The sequence below is a fragment of the Anopheles coustani genome, chromosome 2 (genome assembly GCF_943734705.1).
Source record: "Anopheles coustani chromosome 2, idAnoCousDA_361_x.2, whole genome shotgun sequence".
NCBI classification, from domain to species: Eukaryota; Metazoa; Arthropoda; class Insecta; order Diptera; family Culicidae; genus Anopheles; species Anopheles coustani.
Window position 1 is genome coordinate 18541609 of NC_071289.1, and position 27764 is coordinate 18569372.

The 27764-nt window shown below is 45.1% G+C and overlaps 4 protein-coding genes across 7 annotated transcripts in view; 3 read left to right on the top strand and 1 right to left on the bottom strand.

Annotated features, from left to right (window-relative positions):
* Positions 1-8760, bottom strand: part of LOC131265487 (uncharacterized) — a 34766-nt gene extending 26006 nt beyond the window's left edge. The window contains exons 1-2 of the mRNA XM_058267758.1: positions 8636-8760; positions 2386-2390 (exon numbers count right to left, since the gene is read on the bottom strand). Coding sequence (XP_058123741.1) covers positions 2386-2390; positions 8636-8760 — 130 coding nt within the window. The remainder of the gene's footprint in view (positions 1-2385; positions 2391-8635) is intronic.
* Positions 255-1152, top strand: LOC131265492 (uncharacterized). Its single transcript, XM_058267765.1, has 2 exons — positions 255-363; positions 451-1152. Exons 1-2 carry the CDS (start codon positions 319-321, stop codon positions 1075-1077), a joined length of 672 nt encoding a protein of 223 aa, XP_058123748.1. The 5' UTR covers positions 255-318; the 3' UTR covers positions 1078-1152.
* A 1581-nt stretch (positions 8761-10341) lies between the features above and the next one.
* On the top strand, positions 10342-13525 carry LOC131265482 (TBC1 domain family member 23). Of its 3 annotated transcripts, none has more exons than XM_058267750.1 (2): positions 10342-10615; positions 10799-13525. In XM_058267750.1, exons 1-2 carry the CDS (start codon positions 10599-10601, stop codon positions 12999-13001), a joined length of 2220 nt encoding a protein of 739 aa, XP_058123733.1. In that variant the 5' UTR covers positions 10342-10598; the 3' UTR covers positions 13002-13525. The 3 variants fall into 3 exon arrangements, with proteins under 3 accessions (XP_058123733.1, XP_058123735.1, XP_058123734.1); XM_058267752.1 differs by having other exon boundaries at positions 10827-13525; XM_058267751.1 differs by lacking the exon at positions 10342-10615 and having other exon boundaries at positions 10788-12209; positions 12270-13525.
* Positions 13526-14016: 491 nt separating this feature from the next.
* The window catches only part of LOC131265491 (protein pinocchio), a 31725-nt gene continuing 17977 nt past the window's right edge, over positions 14017-27764 (top strand). Inside the window, exons 1-2 of one of the 2 annotated variants that reach the window (XM_058267761.1) lie at positions 14017-14129; positions 15600-15939. In XM_058267761.1, coding sequence (XP_058123744.1) covers positions 15687-15939 — 253 coding nt within the window. In that variant the 5' untranslated portion in view covers positions 14017-14129; positions 15600-15686. Of the gene's footprint in view, positions 14130-14280; positions 14483-15599; positions 15940-27764 lie in introns of those variants that run through there. The other variant, XM_058267762.1, reaches the window with a different exon arrangement.

Genomic DNA, 27764 nt, shown 5'->3' on the forward strand with positions numbered 1-27764 from the left:
AGCAAATCGGAAGCCCGCTGCTCCACCCGTACTTTTGTCCACTGATCAGTCTTATCGTCGCCTTCCCTTGATAACACCAACCCCTAACCGATAAGCAACCGCCCAAGCCGGACTGGCCACTCGGGATTGTTGGGTGAAGAAAAGAAAACAAAATGAAAAAAAATCACCCTCTTAAACTCGGAACCGATGTGGAGCCAGTATAAAACGGCCGTACGCTCGTCTGCGCAAGCTCATTCGACTACTAGGACTCGGTGCGAATACAGTGGTGTGCTTGGATTGGTTGTTTTTTTGTTCAATTTCGAGTGAAGTACGTTCACCATGAGGGGTTTTATATGCCTGGCGCTACTAAGCGTCGCCATTTCGGTGAGTTAACTTTGCCACACACTCGACAAGTGCACTCAGAAGTGGAGGTTACGTTTCGTGAGATAATCCTTGCCGGCGTTCCAACAGGTGGTCGCTGCCGATCGCGGCGAGGCGCTGCAGCTATTCTCGGACCTGAAGCGCTCGAAGAAGAGCCGTGGACTGGGCCGGAGTGACGACTTCGTGTCGGTGGTGCAGTCCGAGCTGCTGCTGGCCGAGGAGGAGTACGTACGCTCGTCGATTAACGGCGAGTCGGGCGTGCTGGAGGCCCTGTCGGAAGATGCGGCCCAGACGAGCGGTCCGGCCTGCGTCGACTTTATCAAGCAGAAGGCGGCCATCATGATGAACCTGGCCGGCGTTTCCTACGCCACCTGCCTGCGAGTGGTCGATGACGAGGTGTTTGCGGCGCTTTCGACGGCTACCGATGGAGCCGTCTCGCGTGACCAGTACGATGAGGCCAACGTGCTGAGTGCGTTCCGTGGCGAGAACATCTTCGTCGATCCGTCGCGCATCCGTGGAAAGCTGCAGCAACGCATGCGTGGTTCGTTCCGTCTGCCGGCGCTCGACGCGGCCAAGATCGCCGTAGTGAAGACGGAGCTGGAGGCGGTGAAGGATCGGTTCATCAAGTGCATGAAGACGGCCCGGGGTGGACTCGATGATACGCTGAAGGCCACCTCCAAGCAGCTGAAGCTGGTGTGCGCGAACGAACGAGAGTGAACTCTCCCCGACGACAGTTCTGCGGTTCAAGTCACATGCATTCCGAATCTAATAAATTATTTTACCTAATGTGCATTTAGAGCAGCTTGCAACACTCGGAGTTAACAAAATGCTGGTATTTGATGAATTCCGTTTTGGGTCTGTTACAGCAGATTTTCCATATTTGGGAACGTGGTAATTACTGTCAAGGATTTTCAACTAAGTAAAGGACGATTGATTGACTTACATGTGTTTTAAGTCTATATTTTGGGCGTGTCATTTCGAATTCTAGAATAGTCTAGCACCTACGAGGGATGGAAGGTGACGCATGAACGATGGAACACACCTCCTTCATTTGAACTCAGTCCTTAGTCCTCATTTGACCATAGGAGAAGACTAACTGAGACGGAAACTAAGGCAGGAATGACCCATACAGGTAACTGCACCTGAGTAGACTTTTTCGTAATATTGATTGTGCTCAGTAAAATAAAGCTCTACAGAAAGAATTCAGCAAAATTGAACATTTCATTTGTAAGAGATATTTTTTAAACTTATACAGAGTGAGTATCAAATACATAAACATTTCTAGAGCTTTACTTTTTAAGTGTAGAAAAAAATCTATCCGATGGACGCAATTATACATGAGTAAACAAAATGGCGTACCTTAATTATAAAGAAGCCAAATTCATCGAGATTTTAATATAATGTTCTATTATAAAACATACCATATAAGCCGGTGACGACAAGAAATTGGAAAAAAGCGGTTAATACAAGTTACATACGTCGCAGCGTGCAAAATCGTCATGCTTTCTCGATCTGTCTGACAGCTGTTAACAACAAAACGAGGAAGCATGACGATTTTCCACGCTGGTGTTGCAATTGTGTATGTCTGTATTTGATAACCAACTCTTAGTGTTTTGTAAAAATCTGTCTATTTAAAAAATATACAGTGATTACTACTGGTAGTGTAAGTTTCCCAGCAATCGTTTTCATAACAGAGATATAGGTTGTTTCAATTTATCCATATAGGCTTCATAATTCTAAGGATGTCGACGATTGCAGACAATTTGTCAACAACGTTTTTCCATTTGTTTCCAAGTGAATAACCTGGATAAATTTGAAACGGTACCTCTGTGCCATAATTTTTGGTCTTTCCTCGTAGCTCTAGCACAGACTCCCGTGTGAAGGTGTCATAAATTATTGGATTCAAGGTTGTTCTGTTAAATTCGCATATCTTTTGAACTTTATCTACCAAAATGTAATGCGGTCGACGCGTCAGAGTGAAGCTTCCCAGGATGTCTACGGTTAAGTAAATATTAGCTAGAAAACGTCTGCTCCGTAGACGACTGGTTGGTCACTCCTAAGTCATCTGTAGTTGAGCTTGTATTGGTGGTATCTCCGGTGGCCATAATCTCGGATGATCTTGACAAATAGATAAAATTCACTTCCTTCTTTTTCGGTCACTTGGATCTGTAAACAGTTCCGAGTAATTCCGAAAAAAAGATGTTGGTTTACAGTGGCTTAGCGGGCAAATAGTGGATCGAGCCAGGTGCCGGGCGTACGCTCCAACGTGTTTCCATCCCTATAAAAGCTTCCAGTGGTCTACGAGGAGTATTCAGTTTTGAAGCTTACTCTCGGAACGTGGACCTCACAGCCCAAAACACGCTACAACCATGAAGAGCTTCATCGTTCTGCTGGCCCTCGTGGGCATTGCGGCTGCCGCTCGCCCAGCGTCGGAGCAGGTCATCACGAAATTCAAGACCGTGGCGCCTCTGTACAAGGCTGCGATGGATGCCGAGGAATCGCGACTGGTCGGCATCAAGAGCAACCTGACCACGCAGCTGGTCGATTTCCACCTGGACGTCATCAACTCGAAGGAAACCTTCGTTAACGGTGTCATCACGCGTGAGGAGTACATTCTGGAGCAAATCGGTGGTCAGGACGAGACGGTCGACACCACGTGCCTCGGTTTCGTGCGTACCAGCAGCGAGATGACCGTCAACCTGGCCGGTGTGTCCTTCACCAACTGCATCAACGCGGCCGACGCTGCGCTCAACACCAAAGTGACCGACTACTATGGCTCGGTCGGCGCGCTCGAGGCCCGGGTCACCCAGCTGCGCCTGCTGGACGTCTTCAAGGGCGACAACGTGTTCTACACCCCTGCCAGCATCATTGCTAAGTTGGACGCCAAGCTGGCTTCCCTGGAAGATAACCCAACCCTGACCGCCGACGAAGTTGAGGCTCTGGCAGTCGCTGTAGCCAGCGACTTGGGTGCGATTCTGAACGCTTACAACACCTGCATGGTCGGTGCCAACACCCTTCTGGAGCAGGGATTGTCGATGTGCGAGATGCAGCTGACCGTTATCTGCGGCGCTACCCTGGTTCCGGCTGTCTAAGCTCCTACACTGTCGATAGAAGAACGTTTCAAATTGCTTACGATAAATAAAAAAAAACCCAACTGCTTGCAAAATTTACTGAGTTATAAATACTTTTAAAATACTCTTTTGAATTGACTAATTTAACATCATAGACTAAATATCACAATTTCGCCTGCGAAACCTCCACAACGAATAAAGATGTCAAAAGGAGACAACGATGTTGTCATGTCCGATCATGTCCGAACATGATTGTCCGGAGACCCCGGGACATAGCTGACCTAAACCTATGCCGAGTTGAAGCTATACCGTAACTTTTAATTTTATGAGCATCACTCTTCCATTTCATCTACTATAAAACTTGCTGCATACTTTTTCTTGGTGCATACATGATTTTTGAAGACCTGAACACCTGAAACTCTCGGTATTGGTTGAGGTGCGAACCCACGCAATCCACGGTTAATTCCGCACCCCACGAAGCACCACTATGGCGGTAGTGTTCTTCTTTTCAATATTTAGATGTTCTCGTAATAATCTTAATCTACAATTATTATAAAATGAAGTTCAAATATAACACAGCCAACTTTTTATAAGAAAATGTGTACAGTTAAAGAATTAACTGTTGCTATGCAACCGAAAGCCTTTAGAAGACCTCTTCATGCCAATCATAAATATGACTTAACAAATGTGTCACTTTCCAGACAGAATCTGCACCGAGTTCATTTTGTTTTTGGCAATGGCAAACATTTGAATGTTATGACTGTTATGTAATGGTTTAGAAACCATAAAAACCTCGGGTTTAAACTCTGAAGATGAATTAAAAAAACCTGATTATGTTATGATATCCGGGAGTTGAAAAGAAAAAGATTTAAAGAAAACTTTCTGGTCAATGTTTGCATGTTCTCAATTTTGGGTGACATGTAAGAAGCCGGGTGGATTAATCTTTCTTCCCCACGAGATGCTTATCGTGTGCAAACACAAAATGAGAGAATATGCGCCACGGCAGACTGTTGTTATGCGACGTTGGCCTCCAAAATGTGGTAGGAGATAGTATTTAAGTCGGCTCAGTAGACTCACTGAGCCGCACAATCGTGGTAGCATCGTCGAGACGAGGGTAAGATCGCAGAGTAAATCAAAATGAAACTGTTCGTTCTGTTGCTGGCTTTGGCATGCGGCGCCTACGCCGAACGTCCCGGTGCGGTGGAGGTGATCAGCACCTTCAAGGAGGTGGCACCGCAGTACGCCGGAGCGATGAACCAGAACGACGATCAGCTGCAGGAGCTTCAGCACCAGGGCTCGGACGCGATCGTTAAGTTCCACAGCGACATCATCACGGTGAAGGAAACGTCCGTCGTGTCCATCATCAAGCAGGAGGACGACATGCAGAAATTGATTGGCGCCCAGAACACCGCGGAGGCCGACGTCCAGTGCATGGCCTTTATCGAAACGGCTACCAGCGAGAACGTCAACCTGATCGGTGTGGCATACACCACCTGCGTCAACAAGGCGGACGAGGCGCTGGACACCGTCGTATCGTCGTACTACGGCCGTATCGGCAACTTGGAGGTGGCGATGACCGATCTGCGCCTGCTGGATGTGTTCAAGGGCGACAACGTGTTCTTCACGCCACAGAACATTGTCACCAAACTGCGCAACAAGCTGACCTCCCTGAGCGACAAGCTCGAACCGTTGGCCGCCGGCATGGAGGAAGAGCTGGAAGCCCTCGAGGCCGACCTGGAGGCGATCCGCGATGTGTACATCACCTGCATGGTTACGGCCGAGACGCGATTCCGCGACTACATCACACTGGCGAAAACTCAGCTGACCGCCATTTGCTCGGGATCGCTTGAACCCACCCCAGCTCCGGAACCTGAAGCTTAAGCGTTGAAGAACAAGCAAATACAAAACCAACAAGAAGTCGAGAAATGTCGAGAGATCATAAATAAACTGTTTTCGCAAATTGAACGTTTACAACATTTTTTGTGAATGAGATCAGCGTTAATCCAAAAAAACTCAAAATCATCTGATGGGGTAACATTCTGAATCTTTACCATGCCTATATTCTTCTAGTTTCTATTCCAAACTTTTCACTTTGGGACTGCTTACAATATTTCTAGTCCATGTGATAGGAGGTCCATGTGTGCAAACCATCTTGTTATTAGAGAGAAACTAACTTTGAAAATGTCATACCTTGTGTCACAATTTCTAAGCAATACTGCTTTATTTTTAATTTGCATTCATTACCTTCACGACGAGCAATTGAATCTAGCTACCTAGCGCTAGTAGCATTCGACAAAAATGTACCTTTTGCTCACTTCGAAGTTATCCTAAGTAAATAGGATGTAACGGTGATGAGTGTCCCACAGGATTGTCAAAGGCTGGAAAGGACAGGCGGCTGCGGTTACACCTTTTTCGTAACACATAAAGCTTTATTTGATATAGAATCCCTATCTTTTCAACTGCCCGCATGGGGGAAAATAAGACCCATGCACCTGTTTTGTTTATTTTAAATTGATTCAACTTTAAAAATGGTTCCATTTCCCTACGAATGACCGTTGAATGGTTGATTCGTATTTTTTCCAAAAGAGAAACAAATCGTTGAATTAGGCATATTTCTTAGTATTTTTTCGAATTTTTCACGATTTTCACAAAACAATGATGACAAGAACATGAGAACCAAAATTGGACAATAAAATGGATTTGAAATTTATCGATCCATGATGGAGCCTAGTGGACTGAAACCATCTGTTAGAATTAAAAGTTTAAATCAAAAACAATTAAGGACTGCCGAATCACGTTCAACCGATAAAAGGGACTGAATTTTAACTTTTCGGCATTAAATACCAATCCTAGTTTCTGCGATGATCTCTTATTTTTAATTATTTTTACAATTACGTAGTGCTGGAGAAAATTGTACCAATCGACAGCCATGCTGCCCATACGGTAGTGAATAAGCTCACGAGAAGAGCACACATCACACATGTGGAAAATTTCACATCGAAACACGTGATTTAGTGTCACGGATTCCTCGCAGCTTTAGTCTCGCAGGGCGCTACACGGGTTTCCTACGTTTAACCACCGGAGGATATCTTTTTTTCTGTTCATGTTCTTCTCGCATCAGTCGAACAGCGTCGGGATACAATCTGATGTCCATTAACGGACGAAACCAAGTATCATAAATTAAATTTTATTATTTCATTATCCACTTTCAGCTGCCACCTTTTACATCCTAACCCAGCTCCGGGAGAATATTGTCTAGCACCGGTAGCAACCTGTTGTTGCCGGGCTGTTTCGTTCGGCCTGTGGCCTGAGTAGGAGTAGTGAGTTTTTTTTTCGGTTCGTTGTCCTGGTCGTCGTCATCGTTATCGTAAAGTGACCAGCGTCTGACAAGTGATTCCACTAGTCGTCTATTTTCTAGTTCCCGGCTGAGTAGCTCCGTCCCAAGCACGATTCGGTTCGGGCTACCGATGGAATCGCTCTGTCTTGCTTATGTGTTTATAGATTCTGCGGTAAATTGCTACGAACCCGGAAACCCGTACCGAACATATCCCGTATGGTGGTCAACGGTTCACCGAGGCACTTCCTAGATGACCAACCATCAACCTCAAGCGGCACCAGTTTTCGTGCTTGTGTTTATGCTTGTACCAAGAAGGGATAGGTGGAGGCTTTTCAAGCACGTTTCTGTTCCGCACCTTTTCACAGTTTTGTCCCGCAATATTTCGCTTAGATTGAAAGACTGCCACCACTTGACGTAGTAGCAGCTAGAGGGACCGAAATCCATAATTGAGTTTACCAAACCGCGATGAATTTTGGGCTGATTTCAATTTCCACCATCCATCAGCAGTGCGGTACACAACTGTGGATGAAATTGCAAGTGCTGATTTTGGAATTAGCTTTCGCAACGGTTGTGCCTCCACAACTTTTAACCAGATTGTCCGCGGAAATGAGGTCGAGAGCAAGCTATGCAAAAGCAAGTTCCAAAGGTGCGACGCAACTGAACGAAATGGCTGAGATCGAAACCAGGTAAACATATTAACTGAACTAGAAATTCAAGAGTATTAGGTAGTAATTATCTAAATCTCCAAAATAAAAAAATGAGACAGTGGATCTTCTAAATTGAAACATATGGAAAGAGTTTCGCTCTGAAGGTGAAGTGATTCAACGGATAGACCAGAACATGATATTATGGAAGATGTAAAAATTGAATCACAAGATATAGGAATCGATTCAACGCTCTCAATGATTTTTTAACCGTCTAGATTATCTTGATGAATCAGGATACCTTTTTTTTTGCATCTGAAACATACTGTTTGTTAAATGTTGGATTGGTTTGATATTAACACAGTTTTAAGCTCTTGTAGGAATTTTACTTGCAGATGCAATCATTGTAAGTAAAATATGTTTTGTAGATTCCTTCTTCACAATAGAGTAGTTTCAAAATGAAAACTACGGACGAAACGGACTCTATTCGTAATCTGTGTAAACTTCTTGGCACAAATCATCATCACCTCTTGCTAAAGGACTTTTCGCATGTTCCCCCCAGGACAAACCAGAATGCACAGTATCCTTATTTCCCGCGGTGAGTGCTATGGTGACAGTTTTCCATCGATTTTTCGACAACTAATGAAAGGAGAGTCAAAAAGTCATGTTTAGGGATATGTGGTGAGACGCGACACAAAAATATAAAGCAGATAATGTTTCCGGCGTTGTCCAAGCTACATGTGGCAAGGTACAGGTGACATAAGGGGGAAAACAAGCCGTTCCACGTCGACCGCTGCTTACGACCTTTGCTGGATGTTCCATTTTTCCGGAATGGACTCACGAAAGACATACACATTTTACGGAAAAGTAAATATGGTGACACAAAAGAAAGGAGTTTGAACGGACATGCATGCAGGGTGCATAATAAATCAACTCCAATAAGCGTAACAAGTGTCCCTCGTTTGAGTGGTGCTGCTGTCAACAGGTCAGATGGCAGACGCAACGTGCCTCGGAATGCGACGAGAAAATGCAATTTAATGTAGTGGATGCTTGTGAAAATGTTTTTTCACTGTTATAGGGCAATGCGTAGTTTTCGTTTCATTTCCCATCCTGCCCAGCTGGCGCCCCATTGCTGGATGGCAAATATTATTCTAGTGTCACTATAGCCCTTGCTGCAATTATCGCATTACCGACAATGATAATTTCTGCGTACGGTCCGGTACTTACCGTTGGCTGCCTTCGAGTCTGCTAGCACCGATGTCGGCACGGCCCCGACGGTGGCCAGCGACACCAGGATCGCCAACGTGACACGCCCGGTGGCCGCGGATGCCTTCGCGTTCCGTCGCATCATTTCAAACGAAAAACCGGTAAAACCTTTGCACAGCACTTACACTTTTGCGCTTCACCCTAGATAGAACGTGTTAGAGAACGAGCGAGTTAGGCGAGTAAAGTCGAACATGCTAAAAACAGGACAAAAATACAGAAGAGCAAGTTTCCCTCTCCCCCGTCCAAAAACTTTACTGAAAACCAAACGGTTCCACAACCACTTGGGCCAGATCTCACATCAAAAATTCACTTCAACCGTCTCGTGCACCGTCGGATAAAACTGTAGATTATTCTTGGCTTGAAGGTTTTTCACCCTTTTGGATCCTATCGGTGCAGTCAGTAGCTGCCCCGACCGATTCGAAGTCAACTGGTGGAAACACACCGTTCAACTGGGGGTTTCCAGCACGTTTCCTTTTTATATATACTATTCCGGACGAGGGAAAGCTCACGCTTGATGGTAGTGTTTATAGAAAAAGCTCAAGGAGGAAAATTATCTGAGCTTTCAGAATGTTGTGTGAAAGGTGGGAAAAGCTAGCATTTCCACATGTAGCACGCGTTTATGGTAACAGCGTGACCATGCGCCAAGTTTAAAAATATATTACAGCTTATCTTTTTTATATCTCCATTGTGATACTTGTCTACTCAAATCGTGTTTAATTAATGTAATTTTGTAAGTGGCAATAAGATTAGTAAACTAAACTATAACGATACACTTGTTCACTACGTACATATTGAAGATATCAGTTCAGGTGTTAACCAAAATTGTGCGAAAATACCTGCCCTACTCAGGAAAGTGGTCCCCTTTGCTAGTTGGGAAATCTAAGATGTACCTCCTTGTGCAATCGATGGCGACCGTTGTATGAATGGAGCAGAGTTGGATACGATTGTTCTGGAGCGTAATGCCCCAATGCCCCCTCTCGTTTGGTGACTTATATTTAATATCGTAAGATACTTTCGTCCCTCTCAAATCTATGTAGGGGTAAGCGGTGGGACTTATCATCATCATCATCATCATCAGCATCATCAGCATCATCATCATCATCATCATCACCATCATGTAAACAAATCAATGTCGGTCTGGAAATTGTTTATCCTAATCTGAATCCCCAGAATCCGATTCAGAATTCGGTAAAAATTGTCTGGTCCTGATGAAATGGGTTTGGTTGGGTAGAACAACTCGGATAATGGACATTCTACTGTATTTCTTTGTAGAAAATAGGTTCCAGGAATTTTTCTACAGCAAACCTTGCAAATCGCGCAAAAAACTCAATCTATGTCCATTGGACATTCTACCCAGCGTTCGATTTGAGTATACTTAAATCAATTACATTGTCTCTCGATTGACTCGTTATGTTACTAATTCGACTCAAATAATTGTGAGTCGATTCAAACAGTTTAGGATTAAGTCAGAATCGTATCAAATCTTTAGAATCCGTCAAATTGGATCCAAGTCTTTAGAATCTGTCAGATGGGATTCGAATCTTTAGAATCCGTCTAGGGATCGAATCTTCGAATCTTCCGAGTCCCGATACTGCCAACACTAATTTGGGTTTACAAATTGACAACTCAGCTGTCAGTCCAATTCCAGTGATACTGGGGTTGGCAAATTAGTGTCGCTGTGGAAAATAAAGTCAATTTTCTCCGCTTCTCAGCAAAAGCGTCGTTTTTAATTGGTATTTTTGTCTAGCAGATAGTTTCAGGCCGTGCGATGGTTGCTTTTCCACGTCTCACTTTGTAAGAGACGTCAAGAAGGGCCAGCGACAAAACGACAACAGTTTGCCGAGGTGTTGTGGCGCGCGAGGGACGTGAAAGTTTTCCTTCGTGAAATTCTCTTGCCCAATACGCTAACGTGCTTGCGATATGGAGGCGGGTTTGTGGTAAGCAATGACGTGAAAAACGGTGTGGTTCGCCGCGATAAGGAGGTTGTGATAAGACGGAACACCTTTGCGTGTTGACTCACGACTGCTTGGTGGCAGTAGTGGAGGAGTAACCCCCGTGTGGTAATACGTGTTTGTGCTTTCGTCATTTCTTTCTCCCCACGATTTTAACATGGACGACAGGTTGATAGAGCTCGAGTCTGCCCTGCAGGACGATTGCACAGTGGACGACATTTACGCAATATGCCACGGAAAGGCACTGCCGGAGGCGCTCCGGCTGGACGTGTGGCAAGTGTGCCTGGGCGTGCGCAACAAAATGGACCAGATGGCGCAGTTCAACGAAATCTACGACCTCCCGTTTCAGGCGCAGCTGCGCGCAGACTGCGAGGATTTCGTCAACAAGCTTGGCAACGAGGACGAGGACAAGGTGTCGGTGGTGTGTGACCTGGAGTCGATCCTGACGTTCTACTGTAAGAACCGTGCCCTTGGGTACGAGCCGAACAACGGTTGGGTCGAACTGATGTTACCCCTGCTGTCACTGAAACTGATCCGCTCCGATACCTACAACCTCTTCGAGGCTATCCGTGATACGTACATTCCAAAAGGGTGCGTCAAGAACGGCACCGTATTCAACGTGTTTCGGCTACTGCTCCTGTACCACGATCCGGAACTGTGCACCATACTCGACACGAAGCGCATCACCCCAGATTGCTACGCGATGGGCTGGTTCCAGACGCTGTTCGCATCCACCTGCACCCTCCCGGTGGTGCTGTCCATGTGGGACCTGTACTTCCAACAATCGGACCCATTCCTCGTGTTCTTCCTCAGTCTGATTGTGCTGATCAACCAGCGCGATCAGATTCTACTGATGAAAACCTCCGCCACCAAGGAGGAACTGGTCAGCTTTCTAGTCAACATGCCGTGCAATATTGAGGCGGACGATGTGCTCGATTTCTGCTCCCTCGCCCAGTATTACTCCGTCAAAACGCCCGCCTCCTTCAAGCGCGATCTGCTGCAGGTGCTATTCGGGGCGCAAAGTGGCACGACCGAGGGAAGTTCGGTTGTCTCGCAAGCCCTCTGCCTTCCCGTGTCGGTGAACGAGCTGATCGAGAATGCTTCCATCGAGAACCCTCACCCGGAGGCGGTACGGTTCTTCCTTGTCGATTGCCGCCCGGCCGAGCAGTACAATGCCGGTCACCTTTCCACCGCGTTCCATCTAGACAGTAACCTTATGCTACAGGAACCGGAAGCATTTCAAACGGCCGTCCAGGGGCTTTTGCGGTCCCAGCGCAATGCCATTGATGCCAATTCGAACGCTGGCGGTGAACATCTTTGCTTTCTCGGATCCGGCCGGCTGGAGGAAGACCAGTACACGCACATGGTGGTGGCTTCTTTCCTGCAGAAAAACACCAAATACGTCTCGCTGCTGACGGGCGGATACGAGGCGATACACGAGTACTTCGGTGAGGGTATGGTCGACTGCCTCGAGGATCACGATCCGCTCAAGTGTTTGCTGTGCAACAAGGAACAGGTACAGTTCGGTAAGAAGGCATCGAATAACAACAACAACAACCAAAAGGCACTCAAAAGCGGTGTGAACAGTGCCAGCAGCAGTGCAACGAATAGCCTCAAACGGGGTGCCAGTTCACAGCAGCAGCAACAACGAAGCAGAAACCATGCGACCAACAACAATGGCGCGGACGGCGATCGGAAGCCGACTATCGATCTGTTCAGCAAGCTGTCGCTGGCGATGAAAACCAAGTCGGCAGAGGTACGCGAGAAGCTGTTCGATTACATTTCCAATCCCAATGCGACTACCGGTGGTGCTGGGTCGGGTGTTCCCGGTTCGGAGAAGCACGTCTCACGGAACGATCGCAATGGGAAGCGCTACCGAAACGTACCGCCTGTCTTTAGCATTGGTGAGGATCACGAGGAGGACGAAGATTTGAACTCGGCGGCCAGCGAAACTTCCTCGGTTGCGCGCAGCACGAAAGCGGCCGCCAACAACCGGCAGTCGGACACCGGCGAGGAGATCGTTTCGATACAGAGCTTCCTGAAGAGCCCGGACGTCATTCGCCACTTCAAGTGCAAGGAGGTGCATCTGAATGGGTACATGTACGACAGCTACCTGCTCGTGACGGCCACGCATATGATCGTGCTACGCGAGTTGGAAACGCACCACGATCAGGCCCGCATCATCGTGCGCCGTTCGCTGCAGAGTATCGTCAAAATAACGGCCAAAAAGCGGCACCGCGATTTGATCACGTTCAAGTACGGCTACCCCGAGGAGGAGAACCTCGTCATCACCGACATGGACCGATTTTTGATACCGAAAGCGAGCGAAGTGACCGATCTGATCTCGCGACACATTATCAAGCAGACGTGAGCTTCCAATCGCAGTCGCCACACAGCATGATGTCGCGTGGTAACATCTCAATGCCCTCCCTCCTCGCCAATAGGAACATTCTACACGTCACGGTTGACTCGTTGAATTTGTAACGATTTTTGTTTCTTTAATACCTAGCAAATTACCAATTAATTTAATCGTTTTTGGTTGTATATTTTATTATGTATCATATAAAACGCCCGTTACTTACTCTGGTCTTGTACTATGCACGCTACTAGTTAGTAGTCGAGGATGTTAGTATAAAAGAAAAGAAGAACAGTCATCATCAGCACCGGAACAGACAGTTGTCGCGCACACCGTAGAGTGATCCTTGAGAAGAAGAAAAATAACCACATACCTAAGTCCGTGATTTCTATTGCCACTCTCGTCGCGGCCCCTTAGCAGTAAGTGAAACGAGCACGACGGTGCGCAACAGCTTTTTATGTATAAAACAATAAAAACCAAAAGTTTCCTTCCCCGTGCAATGGTAGCAATGGGTGTTGTTACTTACATTTTAAACTAAATGATTGCGTTTCGGTTGATTTTTTGTTTAATCCGAAATACATTGAATACTTGATGCCCTGCATTTTGATTGGCTTATCAAATTAGATATCTAGTTTTTACTTTGATAAATCGCCGCTAGATAATTATGCTAAAGTAATAAACGCATTCGTATTGTTAATGTTTTTTTACCCCAAATATTGAATTCTGTATCTGCACAAAAACCCAACGTTCAAATTAATACTTTTATCATAGGGGAGAGCAAAAGATTAGGAAGAAATATTACCAGACCTAATGTTTTCATTCCAATTTATTTAATCTATCATTTTTATAGAACAACTAAAATTCGATGAAAAATACATTAACGGTTTTCAGTCTTAAATTTAAAATTAGTTTCCCTAGAGTTATATTTACCTTGTTTGTATGGAACCGGTTCAAATTTGACAATCCCATCATTTGTCATTTGTATTTGATACAAATATTTTCCAAAGACCAATTTAGCAAAATAAAGTGTAGTGTATTCGTTTGCCGCCAACGTTTTTGGGAAAAGGGTCAGTTTTTCCTTCCACATACGGTGCACAGAAAGGAAAAAGGACCTGCTTTCCTTCCGAAAACATCGTTGCAGTGGTAAGTTTTGTTCTGGTGTTAGTTTTGCATGGAATTGCGAATTGTGGTTCATACGATTGACTTGGGAAAGCCAGTGAAAGTTTGGGCATTGTAAACCCTAAAACAGAACTAGTCGTAAGTGGAGCAGAACCACTAGCCTAGACTATTTTGGTACGTGCGTGTTTTTCACGCGTGCATCAACACGGAGGAATCCTTTTGAATCGATAATCATCCCACAGCTGACGGGCTGAGTTGTAAGATTAGGTGCGGAAGCGAAGGCGGTGGCTGGGAACAAAGAAAAGTTGTTTTCCTTCCATAAGAGGTGATAACTTTGATAACAAACAGTCCAGGGGTGTGTACCGAAAAACGAACAGGTGAGACTTTTATCTTGTTGCTACGCTTAATTTGGCAAATCTTTTTCTTTGCACAAATCGTACCTTGTTATTTTTTGCGCTTTTGCTAAGCTCTCCTCCGCCGACATTGCCCTGGAAATGTACAGCATTACGTTAGGCCGAGAGGTGATTGCCGTATCACGATGTTAGCATTTTTGTTGTGCCGGTATATTTTGATAACGAATGTTTGTTGCCCGGCAGCAGCTGTTCATACAGTTGGTGTTACTACAGGCTTTAATTTGTGTCCTTAAAATAATGTTGATTATGTTGATTATTCGTACTGAAAACCATCAACCATTAAATAATCAATACGCAAATTATAATTTAAATCAGCAAACCAAAAGAAAGGAAAATAGTTCCATCAAGTTGCGTTTGACTGAAAATCATTTGCATTCGTCTCCCACATTCGCCTAAGCGTCCGATCTATTTTCGTTCGTTTTGCTATGCAAATGCGGTTCTAAACTGCTTCCGGAAGATCAGGCAGAGTACATCATAAATTTACGGTTATCTTGTGCTTTGTCCTGCATGTCGTCCCCGTGCCATCGTTATACCGGGACCGAGGCGGAACTGCCTGTTACAAGCCATGATATTTTTGGATCCAACCGGATAACGTCATGGACCATGATGTTCTGTTTTCTGTGCATTTAAAAAAAGCCTAGTTCAAGCTTATCTTTCCGCACGTGCAAGCGTGTTATTTTTTTAGTCGTAGTCGTTATTCGAAGCTTTCCAGCGATTGAAGGTTACCACGGGAATGATTTGATCATTTCCAACGTTGGAAGCATTTCCCGCACGATAAACTCTTTATCAAGTCGTCCCCGACCACGTGGCATGGCCGTCGGCTTCTACAGGGCGGGTATGGTTCTTTCGTATTTTTCCTTTTCTTGATTTGAATTTGTCACCTTTCTTGACACCATTTGAAACTGGCCGCCGGTCGGTAATGCAAAGTAATGAGATGCGTGCGCCTTAGCGCGGTGTTCCGTTTTCCTACGGTTGGTTTCTTCGTACGCCACTGATAACTAATTAACCTTCCTATAGTGTATGGTAATGCTCTTGAGCTCCCCGTTGTCTACGAATCGAATTTTTTATTTTGTTGTTTTAGGTCAACCCTTCCCTGCTAGTGCCAGTCGGATAATAACATAAGCCCATAAACGCCCCTTCCGAGACGTGCAAAAGTGGTTCTTTTGGAATGAAACCGTTCGACAATGCTTCTGCTGGTAGTGCCATCGTGACCGAATGGGAGGACAATGTGGTGTTCGATGCGGATGATCCGGACTTTTCCGCTGGCAGTGGCACGGCCGCTAGTGTCTTGATGCGATCGGCGTCCGGCACGCAGCAGCAGCAGATGTCCAAGCTGGCATCGAATTTAACCCGCTCAGTTACGACGTACTACGGGCTGAATTCGACATCGGTCGTATCGAATTTTAATCACCTCATGAAGGGTAAGTAACCGCAGGCAGAGGGCAAACGGAAACGGTGTTCCATTTTTGCAGGTGAATTTACTTCATGGGACAAGGGAATCGACTAACGGTACGCTCGTACGCTACAGAAAATATTCTTAACCTGAGGCGGAAAAGCGATAGACCGGAATATTCAACGATGGTTGCAAAAATGATGAAGCAATGACCACTCCATAATTAAGTTGTAAGACGATTATTCTAAAACAAATGAAGGCCACCCCAGTAGGCCTTCACACTATCCTGTTCTTCAGCCAGTGTAAATGTTATCAGGGATAATGAAAGCCACACAAGGACATGTCAGCATGTCCATGGCACTCGATAAGATGCATTCCGTTCAATGCAGTAGTTATCCTGCATTCAAAGGAAGTTTAAAGTTAAACCCTCTCTTACAAAGAGCTCATTCCATAAGGGTTCACTGTCATCGTGATAACAATTTTTAATTATGATGCGGGTTATTAACATTCGACGGACAGCTACTCGCTTCCTAGAATAAGTTCTAGGTCACTGGAGCAACTGTCGGTTCAATCTCGCGTTCTTTCTTCTGTCGCAGAAAATAATTCATGTCATTTTTATTTGGGTAGCGATTAGTATGATCGTATCTGTCTATCAGAGGCGGGGAAAATATGATAATCAAAGCATCTATTCTTATGCCTATGTCGGTCCATCTAACCCATCCCATCATTTGATTGATGCAAACGTTTTGCCGTAAACATTCGATTGTACTGAATTCCGATGACGTCCTTTCGATCAACTTGCCGATCGATGTTATGTCCGGCACGATGTAAAATTGGAACAAACAAGCTTATTTTTGCACGCTCTCGATCTCGACCGCGGCTCGCGTTAACGTCCTTCCTTGAACGAAATAAATGTATGTACATAGGTCGGTTAAGGTTTATTATTCTTCTTCATCTCCACTGTGGTGGCTTGCTCTGCTTGGTGGACGATTACGATATGCTGCAAAAAGGTGTCGGGGGATGTGATGGAACCTGGTGAACCCAACGTCCTACCGTGTACGTGTTGACCGTGGTCATTCTTCGACCGATCCTAATCGACACCGTCAACAGGAATGAGGAACTTGTTTTCGTGGGAAGGAAGGATGTTTTTTCTTCTTTCACTGCTGGTCCTTTTTTCTTGCGCTAATCGGGAGAAAAATATGATAACGTGCTAATAATCGTACCAAACCATCCGACGTGCTGCGGCCCATGGTGTTGTCCGATAGGCTTGTTGTCAGTCAAAATTTGCCATTAATCCCTCAGGTGATCAATTTAGCAAAACACAATTGAAAGTATTGTACCGTTAGGAAGAAAACGCATATTTCTTAATGCACACGGGTTTTGTTTCAGTCTTTTTTTAAATGTATTTTGTATACGGATAGATTTTCACGATCACTTTCAGATTCTAGATTTCATTTATTTCTACATCATCGTTTGAGGTTGAGGCACCGAAGGGTTTCTTCCAGACGGGTCCTGCTCCTTACGGGGCCATCCAAGGAAGAGTGGCCGGCTCGTGTGCCCACCCGTTTGCGTTGTTTGTTTGTTGCTGGTGTTTTGGCAACGATGGTCTGTTGGGGGTGTTGTTGGATCGAGCGTGTAATCTAATCGCCAAGGTTCGAGGCCGCCCGATCGGCGAGCGCTGTATGATCGGTCCACGATCGTAGCACGCGGCGAGCCGGGATGGATGTTTGTTTGCCATCACATGTTTATAGCACCGATGCGATGTGGTTTGGAACGGCCCCCAGTAACGGGCTCCAAAAGAACGAGCCTCCTTCCTGATTGTGTTGTTCACATTTTTTTTGCATACATGTCCTACTGTTGAGTTGTTGTTGGTTGGCTCCAGCTTACCATTTATGATGTTTTGCAAGCCACATAGATTGTTGTTCGTTGTTTGCGCCGGTCGGTATTTTTTTCTCTCTATTTGTCACCCACATTCGGCATCATTTTATTACGCTATTTTTCATCTCAGCTCCGTTGCTCCGTTGCCTGCTCACCGAGTTTTCCGTATGTTGGCGTGCTCGATGACGTCCGTTCAGGTACAATGTGTTTACTATACCGAAAGTTACATACGTAAACATAACTGACGCTTCCTTCCATCCGGTCCGTTATCATTCAACATCTCGCGTGGGAGTATCAGAGAGGGGGAAGGGACACTAAGCAGAGGAGATGGCTTTTAGGTTTTACCTTCACACAAATTGAAAGTTTCATTCAATGAAAGATAAGATTGCAATCGAACTCTACTCGAAACTCGAAATTAGAGTGTGTATGATGTAGAGGGCATCAGCAGCATCGTTGGTAGAAAAATGCGTCATATTTTGGGAACATGTTATGCGTTGTTGGATTCAATAATATTTACCACGTTTAGCGCATTGTAATGTGCGCATAACTTTTTCTTGTTATAAAGAAAAACAAATCAATTCATTTTCATATTGTTTTTTAACCATATGCATTGAAACCAAAATTATTCCGACTTTCGAACTTTCCGACCGGTTGTTCATTCCAACTTTAAAACTATCACGTTCTTGTCAATTAGAAAGATTAAAGAAATTCTGGTATGATCCATACAATAAGAAATGTTTTTCGTTGGATGTATTTGTTTTTGTTATGTTCATAGCGTTGTTTTGCGATGTATTACGTAGCTCAGTGGTTCCTGAAGCTTGTTGTTTTGAAATTCGTACGTAATTTTATGGAATTATTGCGTCATTTAGATTTAATTTTCTTGTTGTTATCGATCATATAAATGTCCAGATTATGTAGAAGAAGTAAGAGTATTAGCCCAAGCAATGGTCTTGGGTAATTGGGTCAGTATTGTTTTTTTTTTTGTAAAATGTTTATGGGATGGTTACATAGCGAAACAATGTCCCACAAAGCGAACTGCTTTTACTTTCTGTGTATGTTATGGCTGGGAATTAACTCAACAGACTGGGGAAGTACCGATGTAAATAACATTGACAATCGTATTTTGGCCAGCCGATTAGTCATGAAATAAAACTTAATATTTTACTCATGCTCCACGACCTCAAACGACGCGGGAAAGCACGTTCGATTAGCATACGCATACCATCGTGGCACGCAGTCATTAGGCAAATCCCATTCTACGATTCGATCATGATCGATACCGACCCCACACTCGCTTTAGGTTATCCCCTTCCGCGCTTCATCCAGCGCCACCGAGACGAGTATATGATGAACTCGCCAACTTTGGATTAACACGCCGCTTTTGTCGGGAGGGAGTTTCTTAATTTCCCCACCGCGGTGGCCTCGCATAACCTGTTCCCGGGTTCGCCTCGGCTACGTTAAACGTTGCCAGATTTCCACAACACAAATCCCCAGCGGCATCACGTGACCGACACTCCCGTTCCCAAGGGTGCTTCCCCCGTTGGAGCACGGAATCTTCGTTTGCTGGAATCTTCTTCGAACACCCCCTCGGGGCGGGAACCGATAGGGACAACAAGTTTCAGGGAACCGGTACGCCCAAAACCGACTGCTCCACTACGATGTCGTAGTTCCCGGATAAAAATCCTGCCCAAATGCGGAAGAGCCGTGGCAGTTGTTTTTTTCGTTTTGTTTTCTTTGAGAAAGTATTCCCCGTGAGTCAATGTCAACCGTCTTCGTTGGCACCATGGGCGCCCTTGGTCGCGAAATTGGCCCGCGCTCGGTCGCTCCATAAGTGAAGTTTGATGTTTGACGGTCCCCGGATGTGTTTGCAGGCCGGGAAACTCCCCATCCCCGCTACTGGACCACATCTCAGTCCTCCTCCCAAGTACGTCGTGTTTGCGTCTCAACATTGCTTATCAAGATGTCGCAATGTGTCCGCTCCGGGAACGAAGCTGCGCAGTCGACATTCGAGAAATACGCACTCCCGAGTGTTGTGCATTCCGTAAACAAAGCGTTGCTCCACTAACCATCTTATGCCGCCTGGACGTACCGAATGGTGGTAAATCCCAAGCCTGAACCCCGGGCCGGTTCAAACCGGTCTCGGGCCGATCGAAGCGACCAGAAGCATGGGTCGAAGGCCGGGAATCCTCCATTGAAGCTTCTCCACGCCAAGCGGCATGTTGTTTGGAAACAATTTTAAACCGTAAACTTCTAAAAGTCGCGGTTTAAGTTCTGCGACTTCCGCTCGGTACGGATCTTTTGGAGTCCGGCAGGGGTTATTTGTTTTGGTTCGTTTTGGATTTTCCCGCCCCACACGAAAGTGGAGAGTCCGGATCATTTCGGTACGATTTGACTGCGAGTGACGCACGTGACGTATCGGACACATTAACACAAACATCCAGCCGCCCCGAAATTGCGTCGTTGAAAGGCTACTTCTTGAGCCAGTGGTGTTTTGGTGGCCGCCAAGCAAGCGATATGGTATGCGCCTTGTCGAGACATGCAGCACGGGCCCCAACCTTCGCCCGGGTCAATCGGATACAAACATACACACGCAAGCAAACATAGACGATCGGTCGGCACCGGTTGTGTGTGACGTCACGTACGTAAACATGACGCTGACTTGATGGCGATCCGCTGTGATCGTAGGAGGCAGCTGAAACCGGGGAGGGATTAAATTATTTTTCTACGATCTGATGGAGGTTTTATCTTGGCAAGCATATGATGTGCGCATGAAAGATGTCGGCCACTGCGACACCTGCGTGCACTGCCCATGCTAAACGACACACGCTCGTTAACCTTCGGTAAGGCGTTGACGTGATCAAACTCATCCAATCCGTCTGATTAACGAACTCATTGATTAGATCAATTCAAAAGTATTGCCAAACTAACAAGCTTCCATCTGATGATATGTTTTCTCATATGATTTCTCAGAAACGGTGACTAAGTGGCATTTGTTATCCACTTCCACTGGACTCCCACTTTACTACGCTGCATACTCCGGACGGTGCTAATCCGTTACGACACTCATGAAACTTCGTTCGTTCGAAAAGATGTTCGAAAAGATGTTTTGGAACGGAAACATCATTCCGCGGCGTCGCGATAAATATGAATCATTTCAAACCGTGCGCGGCGTGACTCGTCCAACTTTACTATTAGCCGGATCGCACTATCATTAAGTACACAGATGTGATCCGTCTGCAGTGTCGCTGCAGTGTATAGTGCGGTCGACGGTCGGGCGGAGGAATTAACACCATTTAATTGTGTACAGCACTGCCCTACAAGCAGTTACTACCTTCGAGGAAGATGCGCCTCAGGATGGCTCGCTGGTCGAAGTATTTCATAATGTTGTATTACTGTTACATGAAGTAAATATTTATATGAAAACTTCCAGTATGATATTTATATGAAAACTAAAGAAAATTATCACAAAGAATTGTAAGGATCAATTAAAATCGTCTCACAGAATTACAAGATTTCTTTATGACAACTTATTATAATTTTTATAACTTCTCGTTCACAATAGCGTGTTTTGCTCCTTGCTTAATAAATTTCCATACATGTTGAAACTTGTTGGTAGATTACTACTGAAGGAAAATCTCTCTAGTATAGGCGAGATCTGGAGTTTGAATTACTTTTTCTTCTTTAATGGCCCGCTCATAGTTGAGCACGTCGTGCAATCGTTCTCAGGGGGGGCCGGTCCATGGCTGCTGCTCTCCATCCCCGGTCGCATTCGATGTCCCGCAGGTTCTGCTCCACTTGGTCCATCCACCGAGCTCGCTGCGTCTGGAGTCTGAGTTAAAAATCTTCTGAATAATTTTTGCTTCAAATATAAAATGTAAGACCTTATATTAAAGTATAGTTTGAGTTTCTAGTTTCAATTCAGCAATTAAAGATGATAGTAAAATCATTAAACTAATTTCGTACGAACTACAAATAATGGACAGTTGATTTAATTTGATTTTAGCCCAGATAGGTCTATTGCATTTAATACTTTTTTTTTAATATAATAAGAACTTTGTCTTCCCATTTTCAGCTTTTCTTCAAGTGCATGAGACGTTTATGTCACACCATTGATTAAAATCCTAGCGTTCCATTTTCTTCACCCTGCATTGACCTCAAGTCGTTAGGACGCAAAACTTCGCGTAATAAAAATGTTTAATCAGTGCTGAATGTAGCGTCATGAGCGGTTTATGATTTGGTTCCACTGATACTAGTTTTAACCTGTAGCGGCGTACCCACGAGATTGCGTGCCCAGGTTGCATCAGCTGATGTGGCCGAGTCTCTCGAGTTCAAGCTGATATGGTTAAAGGTGCTGCCGGTGCAGTTCATCACCGAGTCAGGTCCTCAACCATGAGCTCATCTCATGTGTGTTTTGTGGCTTTTTTTTTTCGTGGAGCACATATTCTCCTGTCGTGGGAAGCTGTCCAGCCTGTGGATTATCAGGCCAGGCCCAACATGTAGAGCCGGTCGATGAAATATTTGTTTTCTTGCTTCGATGGTGATGAACCGTGCAACAGGTGTTCGAATGTTTGCCTTTGCGAAAACATTATCATCCCCCCGAACAGCAGGAGTTTCATTTTCACATGGATTCGGAAATCGGTTGGGGTTTGAAGTTTTGTGCTGGGGGAAAATATGGCTGACCGCCGCGTGGCGTGTAATATAAATTGCACTCCCACGTTCGCAAACGGGACATCGTCCAACCGTTTGGCAATAAACACTGTCGAATCGGCCTCTCGGTCACCTCAGTTGTCTCCCGTCTGTATCAACAATCCACCCAAACGAATTTCATCCGAAGTCTTACCGAAAAAGAAAAAGAAACGGCCGATCAGACACCGAATAAGAAAACGACCCTCGAAAGACATGGGGCATATTTTGAGGACAAACGAATTGTTTCTACTTGCGCCTAGCAACTAACGGCCATCGACTCGCCGGCGGGGGGTTTCAAGAAGCGGAAAATGAAAAAAATAGAAACCAAAGCCCCTTAATCCTTCAGGTGGATAAATGAGGAAATGAGGATTGCATCGTAATGTCGCCAATTTTCATTCTCACTAACCCACATATCTTATCAACGTCAAAGGGAACGATGGCATGGGGCCACTTTTCGAGGCGGTTTGTTTGTTTTTTTTTTCGGTTTTGTATGCGAAATTAATGTATTACTAGAAGTTTATCAGGCTTGTCTGCTCGGTTCGCGCGCGCGTGTGTTCGTGGGTAAAGGTTATATGAACGTTCACACAGATGTTATCATTTTTCTTCCTTGACATACCCTTCCAAGACATACCGGGGGATGTTCTAGCGTGAACCGTAACCGAAAGGGTAAGAGCGACAGCGACACACAACAGTACGATCAAGTACAAAAAGCCGGCTTTGGCAAGGAAACCCTCACTATGAGCTTGCAGCTTACAGCTGATTACGAGAGACTGAACCGCCTTCACCGCCTTTGGCGGTTGCGAATCGATGGGGTTGGTATTACTTTTGTGCTCTTTTTTTTCCCCTTGCGTTCACATCTCGCGGGTTCACCTTCTTACTGTGAACAAAGTTCGAAGGCTAACCGTTTTATCAGGTGAAGGCACCAACCGGATGAACCACTTCGGCACGGAAGGATGAATTTATAATGTTGCACATATGAAAACGGACCACCAGAAGTCATAACATACTGGACGTTGACTGCAGCTCACCTTAGGACCTTGATCCGCTCGGGTGAGCTAATGCTTAGGCAGAATCCTTCGGGGGGAAATTCCCACTTTCGACCGAAGACCGCGCGGGATGAAGGTGAATTTGGGCGCTTAGCTTACCTTGACACAGACTCGGTCGATTTGTTCGTTATCGTTTGTGGGAGGTTTTATGGCTTTCAAAGCGTCTTAAAGGGTATTTACCGGATAGACTTTGTCTTACGGTTTGAGGTAAGATTGTCTAAAATTAGATTCAATGATTGCATTACGTGTACTTTATGGCTTTCAAATTAATTTTGTGTGTACTTTGTGCTTAAACTTGTAAGCATGTGAATAATCATATTGTCCAACAGTAGCTTGTTTTAATTTTATTTTACAATTGTTCTGTTTTGATATATTACATAGCTTAATTTACTGAATGTATTTGTTTTCAAGAAAGATATTATATTCCCATCTTTGCAAATTGCACAGCCCATGCTCCACTAATCTACGTGATTTTCATCATTGTATTTCTATTCAATTCATGTAGTATAAATTTACAACTTTACTTGATCTTTGCAAATGATCTAATAGTGATAAAAATGCTATCCTATACGAATAGATAAGCCAACCGGAAACAAGCAAGCAGAACAAAAACATAGTCGATTTATGTAGCTCTTTTCGAAACAATAATCGAGGATAAAAGGCAAAATACGAAATGGTAGTATCGAGCCATAAATGTTATTAGGTTTTATTTAATTACATGCAAAGTACTGTTGTTGTAATTTTAATTAATTTCTCTTCTTTTGAAAATTTATCCAGTTTCACAGTACAAACTGAACAAATCGATGTACTCGTTTTGCCTACATTAACAAATTGTTTATTTCTTGTCCGTATCAATATCTTATCACCATCTCAGCCCGAAAAGGGGTCCGCTGGGGTGAGTTGTTTCCTTTTTTTTTCTGCCCACCGTACCCCTTTTTAATCGCGAATGAGTAATGATTATCGGTAGGTCGCGTGATTTTCATGTTGTTTTTATTTTGTTTTGCCTAACCATATTTCCCTCTCTTTCCGATCGTTGCACACCGATGGCCATCACGACCGGCTCCAACGTCCAGCCGCGGACGTCGAAATCGAACTGTCCCCGGGGAACAATTATCGGTCACGTGTGAAAGAAATCGTTGCAGCGCGGTGCCAAAACCCACCCCTCCGCCAACCCTTACACACACACACACCCCCCCATAAAGATCGTGCCTCTAATGTTGCTTCGGGGAAGGTTGGTGGATGGTGGACGCGTTTGCTGGAGAGGTTTGCTGGCAATTTACGGTTTTATTTCTTTCAATATTTCACATCTGCGGAGTGTTTTGATTTTTTTCCTGTTTTGTTGTTAAAGTATCTCCTTTTGCACGTCGTTGTATCACACTTGTAACGAGTCCACTTCATTTTATAAATCTTATGACTTTTTTTTCTTTCATGGTGATCGTGCGAATTAACCATATGATTTTCGCCTGGAAACGATGAACAGGCTATATCGTTAGGGAAGCAGCTTGTTTTTTGTTCCTTTTTTTTTATCCCAAACCCGTTGCATTCTTTTTCGTCCCATTTCCACCTCACATGTTGATAACATACGGCCGGTGGCAACGAACCATTTTCCCTCCCGTCAATTTAAATGCAAATCGAAGTGACATCTCCATTTTGAGATCATATCGATAAAGGCACCACCATCCTGCCACGCGGTCAGTCGAAAGTGAGGCCGCGAGGGGGAGTAAACATGATTGTCAACATCAACATCGAGGGATGGTTGTGACAGGGTTTTTTTCCTCCGCTTCCCTCTCCCGCTTTCTTCTCCATTTCCCACATGTCCAAACTGTCACCAGCGCCATTGCAACCCGCGATGCAATGCAAAAGAATCGCAATCGAAAAGCCATCATCCTCGGCGGGGCTCCAATTTGCATAATCCTCACGTTGTCCGTCGCATGCACCCGCTATTAAGGGATGAGAGAGATTTTCATTTTTCCATTGCGTTCCACGTGCGGCGCCGCATGCCATTCGAAGCATCCCCTAAAACGGCCGGCAGAGCGCCGCCCAGGAGGGCTGTCCAATCGATTCGGTGCTGCCGAGAGGTTTTCCACCCGATTTGCACGACGTCCGGTCGCCTGGTCGGATATGTGTCTGTCCGCCTTTTTCCATTTCGCACGGTAATTTGTTTTCGTACCGGAGGAAACCTCCGACCATCCCAGCGAACAATGATCACGATTTATTCACAGTGAAACAGAGGTTGATTGAAAGATCCCTACACACGAATCGTCTCTTGGTGCACCTGTCCGAAGCACCTCGAGTCTCATGTTTTTTCTTCCGTACGCGTTCCATGTGATCGGCATAAACCAAACAAAGCGAAACAGAATAGTCATCTTATTGATTTATTTTTTCCTCGCGCCCCAAACATTGAGGCTTTTTAGTACCAAAAACTCGGCGGATTTACGTCATTTCGGTTCGATCGAAGAATCGATTGGACAGATCGAGAAGCTCGATCGCTCTCGGTGCTAAACAGTGGGCTCGTTTGTGTGACCTTCTTACATCACTTCTTTGCTTTTCAGAGTAGTTCTGGTGGTGAAATTAGTTGTCAGTTTTGCGATAACTAATGCGCCTTTCTCGCGGGACACTCGGGGCCGGCGTGCCGGAGAGGACAATGTAGGCCATCAAAGACTTGATCGGACCATAAAATGGTCGTGCTCAAAACCTGGCCAGCGTTCGAAAGTGTCCAGTTCCTAGACAAGCTTTGGTAAGTGGAACGTGTGCCTTACTTATGTTCTACCGATCCCACACGCGTGGTCACCGACGCGGTGTTGGCGTTCCAGACGAAATTTGAAATCCCCGATCCGGTTGAAATTATCAGGAATTGTTGACGGTTGTACTATGGTGATGAGGCCAGTCTTTTCATTCCCGGAACAGCGCAGCATCTGATATGTCGGTACGGGATTCGTTTAAGGTATCGTATGCAGTAAGAAAGATCACTATGTCAAGAACGTTGGAATAGGTTGAACCGTAATCGTGTCTAGCTTCTGAATTTATTTATATCTAACAAGACTGCTTTCTGCTGTATTTATTTATGGCTTGGAAGACTGTTTCCAAGCTTTAGAATTCCAGGATTTGCGGAGCACGTCGTCTCCGGGGAGCTTATCTTTATTTCTTTTCCGTTTAAGGAACGTTTACATGATCTCGGTGCGGACGATACATTTTTATACACAGTACCTTCCTTAATGATGCATCACCCTGTTGAAATAGCATCAATGATCATCGTTCGTTTTTGTACAGACATTACTGCCTTGTTGTGGGGTAAGGAATGCGAAAAACGAAAATATCCATGAACTTCCGAGATACGGGTTTTAACGACATTTTCCGGAAGCCATTAAAGTGATGTTTTTCCGAAACCCGCGATCTCCTGCCAGATGTTCCGCGCAGCATTCGAATAGGTTTTGCCCACGCAGAAATAACACAACCCACTCGGTGGCAATATTATATTCGATCCTATCTACGCAGCGTGTTCGATTTTCGACGGCATCTCTTCCCGTTTTACTCTCTACATCGCGTTGGGTGTTTACAGAAGGCGACCGCCCGCCGTGCAGTCACATTTTACTGGAACGATTCTCCTTCCTTCCTGCGTGGCATGTGGCACTGGCGCCGTGCTCGGGCCAATCTGTGCATGCCCGACGGTGTTGTATGCACGGAACCGTGACTGTTTGGAACCACCAACGCGGTGATCGTCACTATCACCAATTGATTCAGCTAACACGCGCGCGCCGTGCGCCCGTCTAATCTTTCCCCGGCGGCGACGGCTTTAGAGAGACCCGAGTGGTTTTGCGGAACTGAAAAGGGGAGGGTGTGGGGGCGAAGTTGAAAAATGGCTGGAAGCATTGCGATCGGACGCGACGCGTGGCTGCGCAGCACGAGGATGCCCATTTACTATAAATACCTGTCAATTTGCAACGGTCCGGAAAATAATAAGCGCTAATGTCCAATTTGTCCGATCGGGCTTATCAGCGGTTTATTTGGTGATAGTAAGGCCACAGCGTTAAGCGTGGCAAGGCAAGTCACAGGAACAACGTATCATTACTCATTTAAGGACATTTATAATTTGAAGGATTTATTCAAACTTGTCGTTATTGGTCGTAATTGGCAAACAATTTTCCAATTCCACCTGTATTCACTAAATATTATCATTTTCTTTAGAGGTTGATTTTAACACCTTGTTGACGGGAGACGAAGATCTTCGTCTGTTTTTGACTCA